Source organism: Mustela nigripes, chromosome 16, assembly GCF_022355385.1.
Source record: "Mustela nigripes isolate SB6536 chromosome 16, MUSNIG.SB6536, whole genome shotgun sequence".
NCBI lineage: Eukaryota > Metazoa > Chordata > Mammalia > Carnivora > Mustelidae > Mustela > Mustela nigripes.
In genome coordinates this window covers 34,750,683-34,766,790 of record NC_081572.1, presented here as the reverse complement: position 1 = coordinate 34,766,790, position 16,108 = coordinate 34,750,683, and the positions used below count along the sequence as shown (strand labels likewise).

Sequence of the window (16,108 nt, the reverse complement as noted above, 5' to 3'; positions counted from 1 at the left end):
ATCCCATTAGTTAAGAATCCTGACATTTGTATACTTAAAAGCTCTAAATTGATTATTGTGAGTGTCGAGTAGTCCCATACTACTTTAGGTACTCTGCTTGATTTTTTCCTTATCATTTTATGCCACACTTCTTTGCTGAATGGAGGGAAAATTAATAATAAGAACATCTGGTTATAGTGTTTCCCCATATTATACTGTATTCACTCATTTACCCCAGCCTCAGATGTGAAGTGAGCTGAGATGGGCACGATAAAATGCTAGCTTAGGGTTCTTAGCAGTTGCTTATCTTCTTTTGAGCCTAGAATAATAGAGACATCTCAGAGAACCAAAGGACAGGTAAATGAAACCACAAACTAGAAAAAGAGGCTATAGAACTTACCTTTCAGAGAACTAACTAGTTTTTTCATTTTCTTAAATAACAGCTTTATTGAGACATACTTCACATACATAAAGTTCACCCTTTTAAAGTGTACAGTTTTGTGGGTTTTGGTAGACAGACTTGTATATCAATCACTATTTTATTTTATTCCAGAACATTTTCATCACCCCAGAAAGAAACCTGGTACCCATGAGTGGCTACTCCCCGTTCCCTTCTCCCTGGCCCTTCGCAATTGTTAACCTATTTTCTGTCTCTATGGATCTGCTTATTTTGTCCATTTCATATAAATGGAATCAGATAACAGGTAGCCTTTTCTGTCTTCTTTCATTTTACATAGTGTTTTCAAAGTTCATGTTGTAGCATGTATCAGAACTTTATTACTTTTTGTAGCTGAATAATATTCCCTTGATGTATAGAGCACATTTTTTCCATTTATTAGTTGATAGACATTTGGGTTGTTTCCACTTTTGAATTCTAAGGAATACTTCTATGAACATTAGTGTGTAGGTTTCTGTTTGAACATGTTTTCATTTTTCTTGGTTATCTAAGGATGAAAGTCTATGTTTAGCTTTTAGAGGAATTCAGGTGGCTGCACCATTTGCTTTTTTCCCAGCAATGTATGAGGGTTCATGTTTCTTTCTCCACATTCTCATCAGCACTTTTTTTTTTTTTTAATAACCACTCTTTTCAGTATGAAATGGTATCTCATTGTGTTTTTTATATACATTTCCCTAATGACTAAAGATGTTGAGCATCTTTTCCTGTGCTTTTGGCCATTTCTTATATCTTCTTTGGAAAAAAGACTTTTTTTTTTTTTTTGCTTATTTTTAATTGAATTATGTGTCTTTATGTTGTCGAGTTGAAAGACTTATTTAAGTATTTTACATGCTGGACCCTTATCAGACCTATTATTTAGGAATATTTTCTCATATTCTATGGTTGTCTTTTTTTCTTTCTTAAAAGATTTAATGAATTTATTTATTTAACAGAGAGAGAGAAAGAGAGAGAGAGAGATCACAAGTGGGCAGAGAGGGAGGGAGAGAGAGGGAGAAGCAGGCTCCCTGCTGAGCATTGAGCCTGCTGCTGGGCTCTATTCCAGGACCTTGAGATCATGACCTGAGCTGAAGGCAGAGGCTTAACCCACTGAGACACCCAAGTTGCCCCTATGGTTGTCTTTTTATTTTTTTGTAGTATTCTTTGAGGCAGGAAAGTTTTGAATATTGAATAAGTACAGTTTATCTACTTTGTCTTTTGTTGCTTGTAGATGGTCCTAAATAAGAGCCTAGTTCGGAGTGTAATGTAGTAACCTATTGGAGTGATGATAGTGGTTTAGTGTATGTTGTTAGCAGTAAAAATAGAGATGTTTGAACCGAGTAGGGATGTATTTTTATGGTAATTATGATAGTTACAGTAAACATCTTTGTTTAGTGCTTAGTGAGTGATAGGCAGTGTTCTAAGTGCTTTACATGTTAATTCATTAAATCTAAAACCCCAGGAGACTTGCATTATTGTTCCCATTTTGCAAATGAAGAACTCTAAGACAGAGAGTTATTAACTAAGTTTTCCATGGCCGTGTAGCTAGTAATTGACATATTTGCCATTACGTGCTACCTGTAGGGAAAGCCTGTAATCACATGTAAATACTTTATACTTATAGTGCTGTTTCCATATCTTTTCACTATCTTGTATAATATTGAAGTGTTATTTCATATTTCAAATTGGTTACTCTTATCCAGTGAAAAATTATATGTGTATGTGCATACATAAGTCTTTATGTATCTATATTTGTGTTTATATGATATACACACACACATACACACACATAAATATACACATAAATATCTATACATACCTGTCTGTGCATTGAGATGTCCAGGATAATTTGAAATAGTTATCTCCAGGTTGTAGGGCTTATGAGTGTATGTGTGATTTTGTTTTTCCAACTCAGATGACTTACTCCAATAGTTATGTATTAATGTTGAATTGAATACTGCTGTATTCATCTTGAAGACAATACAGAATGTCTGCTTGCTGTTGGATTTAGAAAAGAACTATAATCTCATTGGTTTTATGTTCCTAACTAATATCTTGCATGGATTCTTCTTACGGGGAAGGCTTTCTTTATAGTTTTTCCTATCTTTACTGTGGAGTATCTTGCAAACCATAAGAATAATATTGACCTGAGGGTCTTACTGTGTTTTTGACTTTGACTTTAGATTTCTGAGGTCCTTCCTGCTTTGAAGTTTTATGATGACTTGACAAATTTACATTTACTACTGTGGTGGTGGTATAAAATGGGTCACAAACTGTGGTCCTTTGGCCATATGTGGCCCCCTGTCTGTTTTTGTACATCTCATGAGCCAAGAATGGTTTTTATAAATATATAAAGCCTTGGGATCTATTTGATGATAATAATACTAGCTTTGAACCCCGAATAAACAAACTGTTATCTCCTATAAAAAAATAGGTTCCATTCTTCTTATTAGTAGACTTACATTACAAAAAATTCAGTGAAAATTTTGTCAAAATTTGTTTTCTTTCTTGTTATTCTAAGTACCTACATAGTATCCTTAGTTTTGCTTTCTTGCTTGCAAAGCCTAAAATTTTACTCTCTGGCCTCTTACTGAAAAAGTTTGCTGACCCCTTTTCTGGAAGAAACCTGGGCTTGTCCTATGTTCACATTCATTCTCTGCTCCAGCTTCATACCAGTGTGAAATGCTAAGTTGGAGCCATACGATCTATCTTTTGCTGTCCACATCTGCTTGATTGAGTCAATTCCTGAGTTTCAGAATAGTAAATAGTTCTTAAAAATCACAATTGTCTAAATATGCTTGCTTCCTAAATTTGAGGGGGTGGTATTTGGATAGTACGTTTTGGTACCAGTACAGGTACCTTTTAGTATCTGTACTGGTTTAGTTTAAACTTCTAAGAATTGCCTGATCTGTACTTGGTAAATGTTATTTGCCATGATATACGGTACTGTATCACTAAATCAGAGATACACCTCCCATGTAGCTTCCCTGCTTCGTGATGAGAAAAATTCTTTACTAGAAGTATCATTCCAGAACTGAGGTCCAAAAATCATGCAGATGGTGTCATCATTTTATTACTAGTTTGCCATTATATATAGTCTTCCCTGTCTTTATTTATTTATTTATTTATAGTCTTTCTTGTCTTTAATAGTGTAGTGAAAAACCCCCCAACTAGTTTGATAACACCAACAGTTACATCATTTCACATTTTGTGTGTAGGCGACTTGTTATCCTCTATGTTATTTAAAGGATTAAACTCTGTCTCTTGACAACGAATATCTTCTCTGTTCGTTTAAGTATCCTGGTATGTCCTCAGGGTCATAGAGCAGAATCAGTTCTCTGAGAGCAGTTTCCTAAGTAAGCGCTGAGGTGGAATTCTGTCTTCCTGCCCTGATATGGATTGTTAGCGCCACAATAATAAATAAAAAGTATTTTTAAAATGAAAGAAGGAAACTTCTTTTCACTGACAGACCAGGAAGCAGTCTTGATTATAAGTGTTTTGGACAAGGTTTTAGATAACGTGATTTAGTTGCACTGTGGACGGGACATAAATTACTCAGTAAGTCTACAGGTGGTTTTTTTTTCTTTATATATTTGATTCTGGCTCATGTTAATGCATTTGATAGTATGATATTAAACTTGTATAGAACTGTTTTTCTTTTCTTTTGCTTCTGCTATTTATATATATATATATATTTTTTTGGCCTGCTCCTTACACTTTCTCTCGCTTTTTCATAAGTTAGCTTAGCTGGAAGTTATTGTAGGCAAATTACAGAGGTAAACCACTTGTGAACTGGCTTTTTATTCACAATTCTAGAATCCCTGGGGGATAAATTTGTCAGGTTTCAGTCGATTCTTTAATTACAACCTTAATGTGTCATTAGGGCATATATCACAGTGATTGAAATGGGCAGGCATATGGTTGAATTTGGGGTTTGTCCATGTAGTGATAGTTTTTATCTAGCAATAGTCTAACAATGAAATATCTTGTCTTTATCTATAAGACTACGATTTCTTTTTTATTTCAAAGGTTCTGGGCTCTTTTAGAGACTTATACTATGATGTGTACTTACAGCTTTTGTTGGTGGACTGTTTCTGGAGTAGCAGAATTTCAGGATTTTCATCTGAATTTAGGCTTATTTGAAGTACTAATATACTGGAAAGTATGGGCTTCTCTGACTGCCAGAGGAGTTTTACTTAGCTCATATTATAAGGATAGCTAATATGCCACATATTAATATATATGTGTATATACATATATACATTTTCTTTTTTAAAAAATATTTATTGATGAGAGAGAGAGAGTGCGCATGTGCACAGGGTGGGGCGAGAGAGGCAGTGAAAATCCCAAGCCAGCATGGAGCCCCAAGTGGGGCTTGATCCCATGATCCCATGACCCCAAGAGAGGGATGCTCAACTGACTGCACCACCCATCTGCCTCTACTTGACTTTCTTTTTTAAGGATAAAAGTAAATGGGCACATTTTTGTTCAACTTGTCATCTTTAGAGTGATACCAAGATGAAAGTAGTACATTGAGTTTGCTAATCTGAAAGTAATGGAACTTCTATATTCAGCACCTGATAAGAGTCATACAAATTAGTAACTAAATTCCCCTAAATCAAGTCTATGTCCAGCCACTTGTAAATAAAGTTTTCTTTTGAACATAGTTGCACTCATTCATTTACATATTTTCTGTAGCTACTTCCACACTAGAAGGACAGAGTTGAGTAGTTATAGCAGAAAATAGAGACTGGATGGTCTGCCAAAGTTTGTCAGCCACTAGAGATATATGAGGGGTGTGTGTATGTGTGTGTGTGTGTGTGTGTGTGTGTGTGTGTGTGTGAGATTAGGGTGTTTTGATACATTTTCTCTTCTGCATTCCACTTTTCTTAAGAGTCCTGTATCCTTGACTATTGAAGGAACTTTTACATAATTTTCCTTCAGCTTACCCTTATTCCTACTGCAAATCTACTCCCCTACATTTCTCTCTCAGAATCATCCTTCCAAATTTGAAATCTTGACCCCTCCCTCCCTTCCTTTCTTTCTTTCTGATTGTGTTTATTTATTTGACAGACAGAGATCACAAGTAGGCAGAGAGGCAGGCCGGGGTGGGGGGGTGGGGGTAAGCAGTCTCCCTGCTAAGCAGAGACCCCAATGCGAGGCTCAATCCCAGGACCCTGGGATCATGACCCGAGCTGAAAGCAGAGGCTTTAATCCACTGAGCCACCCAGGTGCCCCCGCCGCCTTTTTAAAAGATTTTATTTATTTATTTGACAGACAGCGAGAGGGAACACAAGCAGGGGGAGTGGGAGAGGGAGAAGCAGGCGGGAGAGGGAGAAAGCGGGCTTCCCACCAAGTAGGGAGCCTGATGTGGGGCTGGATACCAGGACCCTGGGATCATGACCTGAGTCGAAGGCAGATGCTTAACAACTGAGATACCCAGGTGTCCCTTGACTCCACTATTTCCTAAATAAAATCCAAATACCTCTTGCTCTGGCTTTTGCCAAGTCTGATTTTTAAATTATTATTATTATTTTTTTTGGATATGCTGAACATCATTTCCATCTTCTATCTATGCATTTATATCTAATGTAGAATGTCTCAATATATCTAAATTGGACTGCCTTCTCTCCTTCTCTGTATTTCCTATGTCAAAACTTATTTCCAGAATCCAGGCCCTTCCTACACCTCCACCTTCACCATCTCCTTTTTACCTTTCACAGAAACTTCATATATTTCTTCCTTTTTCTTACCACTGTTCCTGATTCATAAGGCAAATACTTCACTTTGTTTACATTACATTCTCACAAATTTCTTACTTGTTTTTTTCTCCTGTTAGGCTGTGAGCCCAAAGATTCTTTCTTTCTTTCTTCTTCTTCTTCGTCTTTTATTTTTTTTAAATAAAAATCTTATGCACAGTAAAGAACAAGCAGATGTGTGCAGAGTTGTTCCTTCAGATCATGAGACTATGTCTGGCTCCTTCCTCTAGCTTTTCCCAAAGATTTTTTCTTATTCACCTTTTTATTTCTAGCGCTTAGCATGGAACCTAATGAATATTAATTATTATTCCATTCATTAGCATGGAACCTAATGAATATTAATGAATATTAATCCATTGAAGGATTGGATTAATAACTGCACCTACACTGTATAATGTTTATTTTTATTTTTACTATTTTATGCTTATTAGAAGGCAAATAAATTTAGAGAAATAAAACTGACTCATATATATATTTGTAGATATATAGGGTGAAACTGCCTAGGTTCTGATTTTTGACTTGGCACTCTGTGCTGCAAGAGACAGAATTCCTGATAGGGAGTTTTGATCAATATTCACCAGGTAACTCACCTGTAGAATAAAAATTTTAATTTAAAACTTAATATGAGGTAAATTTGGTAACAAGTTAGATGTTTCTATTTAGATCTGGTGGTATGTGTGATACTAGATAAATCCAAATCGTTTTCTTTCCCCCCTCCTTTAAAAAAAATTTAAATTCCATTAACATATTAATCCAAATAGTTTCAGTCCTGTTTGTGTTTTTCCCTATCCATTTCTAGGTACAAGACATCTGCTTCAGCCATGATTGTCGCTGGGTCGTGGTCAGTACTCTCCGGGGGACTTCCCACGTTTTCCCCATCAACCCTTATGGTGGCCAGCCTTGTGTTCGAACACATATGTCACCACGAGTTGTGAATCGTATGAGCCGTTTCCAGAAAAGTGCTGGGCTGGAAGAAATTGAACAAGAACTGACGTCTAAGCAAGGAGGTCGCTGTAGCCCTGTTCCAGGTCTATCAAGTAGCCCTTCTGGATCACCTCTGCACGGTAAACCAATTTTTTCTCTCCCCACTGAATCCTACCATTCTTCTCTTGTTATCTTTATGTTTTGAGATCTGGGATAAAATAATTAAAACATTCCCCCCCCCCCTCATCTGTTCATGCAAATAGAAGATCTTAGGCTCATTGGGGACATTCTTAAATTTATTAAGTAATTTAATAAATTGAAGCCAATATAGGAATGATGATCTCTGCCATGCTAACTTTTTTAATATCTAAGGCATACTTTGTGTCACGTGTGGAATAGGAAGTTGAGATTATTTTTATAAATTTATAGATTGAATCACATACCTATAGATTTTTTCAGAAAACTTTGTCTTTAACCAGAGTCGGTACTTTAGCTCATTAAGAAATATTCATTGTTGGAGGAATAGCTGCTAATCATGTGTTTTAGACCAGCATTTGCATTTTATTTTAAAAATATATCACCATGGGATTACGTTTGTGAGATTAATTCATGTTATTCTGTGTGGGTTTACTTTATGTATTTCCATTGCTCTTACATCTTCTGTTGTGCAAATATGCTTCTATTTATTTATTTATCTATCCTTTTTACTATGTATTTGGCAGGTTTGTGGTTTGGTTTATTAAAAATAGTGATGCAATGAAAATTTTTGTACATGTTCCTTCATGCAAATGTGTATTCATTTTTTAATGAAAATGCTGGGTGTGTATGTGGATCTTGACCTTGGTAGGTAATATTGGAATGGTTGTACCATTTTATTTCCACTGGAATGACAGAACGTTATTTGTTTACATTAAATGACATTTTTTCTAAAGCATTGCAGGTTCTCCTTGACAGATGACCAATTTAGGTTTTTAAGAATAGGGAATTTTGGGGCGCCTGGGTGGCTCAGTGGGTTAAGCCGCTGCCTTCGGCTCAGGTCATGATCTCAGGGTCCTGGGATCGAGTCCCGCATCGGGCTCTCTGCTCAGCGGGGAGCCTGCTTCCTCCTCTCTCTCTCTGCCTCCCTCTCTGCCTACATGCAATCTCTCTCTGTCAAATAAATAAATAAAATCTTTAAAAAAAAAAAAGAATAGGGAATTTTAGCTAGAGAGATTATGGTTATTACAGAAATCAATTTTCATTTATTCAGTTGATCTTAACTTTACATAATGTAAAAGTAACTATTTTAAGTTGTTAACTTGTTTTATTTTTATTAAAAAGTTTTTATTATGTACATCATTACTCTTTGATGTAGTGTTCCATGATTCATTGTTTGTGTGTAACACCTAGTGCTCCATGCAATATGTGCCCTCCTTAATACCCATCACCAGACTCACCCATCACTCAACTCCCCTCCCCTCTAAAACCCTCAGTTTGTTTCCCGGAGTTCATAGTCTCTCATGGTTTGTTGCTTCCTCTGATTTTCCCCCCCTTCATTTTTCCCTTTCTTCTCCTAATGTCCTCCATACTATTCCTTATGTTCCACAAATAAGTGAAACCATATGATAATTGTCTTTCTCTGTTTGACTTATTTCACTTAGCATAATCTCCTCCAGTTCCATCCATGCTGATGCAAATGTTGGGTGTTATTACTCAGTTGGCTGAGTAATATTCTGTTGTATATATGGACCACATCTCCTTTATCCATTTGTCTGCTGAAAGGCATCTCAGCTCCTCCACAGTTTGGCTCTTGTGGATATTGCTGCTATGAACATTGGGGTGCCTGTGCCCCTTCTTTAAACCACATCTGTATTTTGGGGGTAAATACCCAGAGAGCAATTTCTGGGTCATAGGGTAGCTCTATTTTTAACTTTTTGAGGAACCTCAATATTGTTTTCCAAAGTGCCTGTACCAACTCGCATTCCCACCAATAGTGTAATAGGGTTCCCCTTTCTCCACAACCTCTCCAACATTTGTTGTTTCTTGTCTTGTCATTCTAACTGGTGTAAGGTGGTTAGTGACTCAATGAAATGTTCCAATATGAGAATTATTGGTATCCCTGAAGAGGTAAAGATAGAGGTCTGGAAGATGTATTTGAGCAGATCATAGCTGAGAGCTTCCATAATCTGGGGAAGGAAATAAGCATTCGTGTCCAAGAGGCAGAGGGGACTTCTCCCAAAAGTTATCTATTTAAATTTTAACAATTTCATGGCATTTAGTGCATTCACAGTGATGAACCAGCACTTCTAACTAGTTGCAAAATGTTTTCCTCACCCAAGAAGAACGGTTTTTTTTTTTTCTTTTTAAAGATTTATTTACTTACTTGAGAGAGAGCGCATGCACATGGTGCAGAAGAATGGAGAGAAACTCTTAAGCAGACTCTGCATTGAGTGCAGAACTTAGCTCGGGGTTGATTTTATGACCTTGAGATTACGACCTTGAGCCAAGACCAAGAGTTGGAGGCTTAACTGACTGCACCAGTTCCTCTGTTCCTCTCTACCAGGCTCCTAGCAACCACCAATCTGCTTTCCATTTCTATGGATTTACCTATTCTGAATATTTCATATAACTGCTATCATACAATATGTGATCTTTCATTGCTGGCTCATATGACGTGGTATGTTTTTGAGGTACAGCCACATTGTATTATTTATCAGTACTTCATTCCTTTTTATGCCCCAGTAATATTCTACAGTATGTATATACCTATATTTTATAATTTCTTCCAGTGAAGAATATTTGGGTTGTTTCCACCTTTTTACTGTTTTGAGTAGTGCTGTTATGAACTTGCATGTGTGAGCATTTCTTTGAGTACTTCTGTAGTTCTTTTGGCTATATACCCATCCTTATTTGTTCTAGCTTCTGTTCAAACATACATCTTTTTGTAATACCTAATCAATCCTAGATATGTATTTTTTGTAGGAAGTTTTAAGATAAACTGAAAGCATATGTAGGTAAATGGATTCTGGGGAGAAATTCTGTTAACTCAAAAAAAATTCAAGACTTCTATTTTCTTCTTAGATGATACTTTATGCTTTGGCCCCATTATTTTTATAAAAACAGTTGTTATTTATGTTTATTTAATTTAACTAGTGACCCATGATCTTCAAAGTTGAAAATCTTTTAGAATCATTCCTAGGTGAAAACAGTCATTTAAAAAAGCATTGGAATTAAAAAAAAAAAAAAAGCTTAGTAAGCTGTGGAGAATTTGTATTTTCAGCCATTTGCAAGAAATTTTACTTCAGAAATAATTAAACTTTTAGGTATAACTATTTTGTCATATAATTAGCTCATAATATAGGTTCTTTGAGGACCTTTCTCTTTGTGCTGAGTTTATTTCTTCAATTAAATTTCACCAAACACTTGATGGAGAAAGATTCAGAATGCATGTGGGGCAACTAGGTTGACTAGAGAACAGATATAATAGTAAAAAAATTAGGAAGGATTTTTCGTCCTTACATTTATATGTATTCAGAAAGTCTTTTGAGCTTCTTTTTTCTTCCTGTTCTTCCTTCCCTGTTAAGCTTACGACATACCAGGTTTTGTGCTAGGCTTTGGTTATTCGTAGACAAAAATTTGAGGTAATCTCTGCTCTCGTGTATCTTCTAGTCCAAGGGAAAAGGCCGAAATTAAATGACCGCGAACAAATAACTTTCAGTGTATTTTTGTAGAAGGGTGCGAGATGCCAATCAATTAAAGATTTGTCATTTATGAAAGAACACATAGTAGAAGAACAATACTCAATTCCTGAGTGAAAATATATGATTTTTCCCTCAGCTTGATTGCTTTCACAGCTCTCTTCCTTTTTTTGCATGAAGCTAACAGAAGGCATCTCAGAGAAGAGATTATACTGTTTTGCAGTAGTGTTGCATTTAACATTCCCTTTGAAAGAAGGAATTTCAGGAGGCATTTTCCTCCTGGTGACGTGTTAAAATTTTATTATGTTGGAATGTCACCCCATTATTCTGTATAGTATTTCTTATTTTTAAAGCGTAGACCTTCAAGTGATGGTCATTTTTCTGCATGTTCTTTTTGTGTCTTACTGTCAAAACAAAATGGGCATTGTTGTTGGTTAGTTCTAAAAATGATGTATTTACAGTTGTGTGGATAAACAGTCTGATGCTGGTCAAAAAACAATGTAAACCTTGAACAGGGAGGGATTCATCTTGAAAATGAATCATGCTTTGGCGGTATTACCGTTGTTTGTCTGTGCTCTTTTTAGCAAAGTAAAGGAAACTGTTAAATAACAGTTGATATAGGGATATTTCCTTTTTACTTTCTGGAGTCAATCCAGTTTAGGTAGAGTTATTTTATCTGTTTGCCTCTTTAAATTTTTTTTACTTAACAGAGGATGTTTATTTATTTGAAATATATTCTCTCTAAATATCTCCTTCATTTCCTATCTTGTTGCCTAGACTTTAGTCTCTTAAGAGGATTCTTAAGATCCATAAATGTGCATAGAGAGAAATTCTTTTGTTGTGTTTACTATCCTCTAACAAAAATTAAGCATTTCTTTTTATTTTGACTATAGACAACACATGATAGTAGTATTAGTTGTACTTGTGACATTGTCACCAATAAAAATGCATTTCGTATCATATTGCATTAAAGAATGTATCTTGAAATGTTTTCAATTACTGAACATATTTTGAAATATTATGTTTAACATTGCTTTGTAGTTATGTTATATAATAATATTACTGATTTGAATATTTATTACATATAATACTATAGCAGAACTTAATTTTTAGCATATATTGATGACAATGCTTCTATATATATGTAATTGTTTTTTTTGTAGTTCTATTTATTTTATTCCATGCATTTATAAGTATTATTCTAAAAAAGAGTCCACAGGCCTTCCCAGACTGTCCAAGTAGTCCTTGACACAAAAATGATACTCTTACTGATTCAGCTTTACTCTTTTGGACCAAAGAACATGAGAGCAAATACTTTCACACCTGTTAGGATGGAGTTGCAACTGTCATACATTTGGCATGTTATGATCCCAAGCAGTCTTTATATAATTTGAATTACATTGTATGTTAGATTTTTGATAAAATTTGGCCAGTTTTTACAGAAGAAATTATTTCTCTGATCATTTGGTCCTATCTATTTAGGAATATGTAAAACTGGAATATGTGACCAAAGTTAATTTTCTTCCTAAGGCCTAAATAAAGATCATTTCTTACTTCATCTGTTTCAGTAGACTTCATCCTTTTATGACTATCACAAGCATTTCCCTTGTTAATCATAAATATGATCTTACACTTTTCTGCTTAAAATCTTTCTTTCTGTGTGTCATCATTCTTTTAGAACATTAGAGAAGACCCAACCTTATTTCTAACTTCTTGTCCCACCATACCTTGTTTTTTGTACCCTTCCCTGAATATGCCACATATATTCATTTCTTGGCCTCTTTCCTATTTATATACTTTTCTTTACTTGAAGTAATTATTACTCCCCCTTTGATTGCCTACTGAAACCCCGTTTCATTTTGATCTAGCTAAAAATATTACTTCACCTCTTAAGCCTCTCTTGAAGATCTCCCGATGTTGTGTCATCTGTATCAGCTTTGATATTGGCACTCTGAACATACTTTGAACATACTATAATATGTTACTTGTTCATTGACATGCCTGTATCTCCTGTTAGGTTGACCTCCATGAAGATAGGGTCTTTTCCTGGTTTGTATTTTGTATCTTGACACTTTGCCTATTGGTAAAATGTAGACTCTAAGGCTTTGAGCCAAAGTTTTCAAACATCTTTAGATGTTCTAATAAAAACAATTCAGATTTAAATCATTACTTGCCAGAATGAAGAGCTTTTTATTCATGCTGACAGTGCTTTTTATTTTAACATCTGTGAAATAACATTCATTTATTCAACAACTACTAATTAATGTTTACTATGTCCAGGTGCTCTTCCTGAGCCCTAGGAGTATAGCAGTGAACAAAAGAGGAAAGCATCCCTGTTCCCATGAAGCTGACTTTCTGGTGGAGTGATATGAACAATGAACAGGATGGATGGGTGGATGATGAGTTGGGAGGTAGTTTTACGTGCTATAGAGAAAATTAAAGAATGGAAGGGAGAATAGAGAATGCCTGGAGAGGATCGCAGTTCGAAATTAGAAAGCTTCCTACAGACTTTACTGAGATAATGACTTTTGAACAATGACCTGGTGGAAGTATGGGAAGAAGTCATGCAGATATTGGGAACAAGTACGAGGTAGAAGGAATAGCCAGTGTAGAATCCCTGCACTGTGCCTGGATTGTTCAAGGAACAGGAAAGAGGACATTGTACAAGGTGTATACGAGAAGATGAGGTCACAGAGGAAATGTGGTTAGATAATGTCAGTCTCTGACTTTTATTCAGAGTGAGATGGAGAAGCCATGGAGAGCTTTGAGAATAAGAGTGATGTGGTAATACTGTATTCTAGCAGAATCGGAATGGAGATCTGTATTGAGAATTCAGTCTTAGCTTGACGAGGGTAGAAGCCTAGTGAGACTGGTTAGGAGAGTATTGTAAAAATCCAGGTGAGAGAAGACAAGGCTTAGACTGAATCGTTTATAATGGAGATTGCGAGTAGTAGTTTTATTCTTGATACATTTTGATGGTAGGGTCAACAGGATTTCTGATATATGTTATGTCCGGTATGAAAGGAGAGGAGTCAGGATGGCTAGTAAGTCTTCTGGCCTGAGCAGCTGGAAGGATGAAGTTGCCTTCAGATGAAATGAGGAACACAGTGTTAAAGCAGGTTTGGGGATAGGGATAGGAGCAGAAGTTCTGGACATGTTTAGTTTAAGATGTGTCTTTGATGTAGTGATATTAAGTGGATACTTGGTCCTACAAGCCTGGAGTTTGGTGGAAAGGAGTAGGCTGAGGATAAATGTTTAGAAGGCATAAATAAACCCAAAAGCTGGATGAGATCATTTAGTGAGTTGAGTGAGTATGAAAAAAAGATGAAGATTTTTTTTGTGTGCCTGATTTTGACGATTTTTATTAAAATAACTTCCCACTTTAATGTGACAAAATGAGGAAACTCGACCAGCAGACCTGATTCATTTCACTTGACTCTCCCCACCTGCAGAAACGACCCTGTAGACCTGGCGGGAATTCAGTAGGCTTTCCACCCACCAGAGTGGGTACTTTGTAAGCTCCCTTTAGACCTTTATCTGGCCATCAAATGACAGCGCTCTTCTGAAAACCAGCTCTGGGGCTCTCCTCTTGATAAATTACTTAACATCCTTTCTTCCTTCACCCTCCTGCACCCACCAGCTCCCAGGTGAAACTCGCCCAAGCTCAAGAACCACATATATTCTTACATATTCTTGTCTTTGACTGAGCCCTGCGCCCTCCACCAGTAAGTAGCTAGTGACATAGAAGGAAAACCGTACATGAGAAATCCTGGAGGCCAAATGAGAAACATTTTTTTTTTTTCTGAGAAAAGGGAGGGAACCATATGTTAAATTCTACTGATAGGTCAATTAAGATAAAGAGTGAGAAAAAGAATACCATCAAATTTAGTATCGTAGAGGACATGTGACTGTGATAAGAGCAGTTTGGTAGAGTTTGGGGGCCGATAGCAGTGGATTTTGGTAGGACAGGAAGAGAGAAATTAGGAAACCAGTACTTGATAAGTCTTTCAAGAAAAAAATGAAATAAAAGGGAGCAAGAAAATGGGGAAAAGTTGGAAGGGAAAGAAAAGACTGCTTTTGTTTCTTAATGGAATCAGGCATTGAGGATGGTGGTAGGTATTGGGAGCTTTAAAAAAAAAAGGGTCAGAAAATTGTCCTCTAGGAGAACAGCATTTCTTCTACCAGTCCGAAAAATTTTGATGAATGAAGAAACCATTTCTTCCACTATTATTTATGCCCCATGCAAATTTAATGACTTGACTTTGCTTTCCAATTCTAACACCTTGTTCCTACCCCTGAACTGCTTTCTGCCTATTTCTTCAGGTAAATGATGAATGCATCTTTTAAGCTCAGCTCAGTTTATGATGTACTTTTTGCCTCTTCATATTAAGTGTGTAACTTTATGTATTTACTCCTTCTCTGTACTCTTTTTTTTTTAAAGATTTTATTTATTTATTTGACAGAGAGAGATTACAAGTAGGCAGAGAGAGAGAGGAGGAAGCAGGCTCCCTGCTGAACAGAGAGCCCGATGCGGGACTCGATCCCAGGACCCTGAGATTATGACCTGAGCCGAAGGCAGCGGCTTAATCCACTGAGCCACCCAGGCGCCCCTTCTCTGTACTCTTTATCTGTACTTGTTGCTTACGACTTCCTACCTTTTTTCTTCTTTTTTTGATGATCTCCATTACTAAGTTGTAACTGGCTTGAGTAGGCAGTTGGAGGACCTGAAGTCAGACTACCTGTGATAGACTCTATTCCCCATGATTTCCTATCTCTGTAATCTTAGACAAGTTACTTAATATACCTGTGCCTTAATTTTCTAACTATAAAATGAGGGTAATAATATTATCTACCTTTACAGAGTTACTGTCTGGATCACATCAACTTTAAGTAGTGTTTGGTATATAACAAATCCTTAGTAAAAGATTAGCTGCTATGATTATTGTCTTTGATACTGTTTATTATTGATGGGGTTTACAGGACTGACTCATTTTTCGTGTTTTTGTGTAGTGCCTCTTACCCAGAAAACAGAATAAATTAATAATTTACTGAATAATGAGTGAATGAAATATAATGGTGACTTTATTATGTAGAGACTTTTTATAGCACTATTGGACTCAGAATTGATAAGTTGACTTCTGATACTGTTTCTGAAATGAAGGAAGATACCAACTCAAACCTGAAAGTATGAGCAGTAGCATTCCTTCTCTTGCATCTTTTTTTGCTCATTTTAATATGCTACATCAGGATTGATTTATTCACCTATTCTTTTAGTCTTTGCATTTCTTTACTTTACAAATTAGTTTTCCAATGTAGGTTCAGGAATATGGCATTCA

General features: G+C 36.1%; 1 protein-coding gene across 8 annotated transcripts in view; it reads left to right on the top strand.

Moving 5' to 3' along the window:
• BCAS3 (BCAS3 microtubule associated cell migration factor) overlaps nt 1–16,108 on the top strand; it is a 592,158-nt gene that overhangs the window by 234,431 nt on the left and 341,619 nt on the right. For all 8 annotated transcript variants that reach the window (XM_059378918.1, XM_059378915.1, XM_059378916.1 and 5 more), the window contains exon 15: nt 6,971–7,235. In XM_059378918.1, the coding sequence (XP_059234901.1) occupies nt 6,971–7,235 (265 nt within the window). The remainder of the gene's footprint in view (nt 1–6,970; nt 7,236–16,108) is intronic.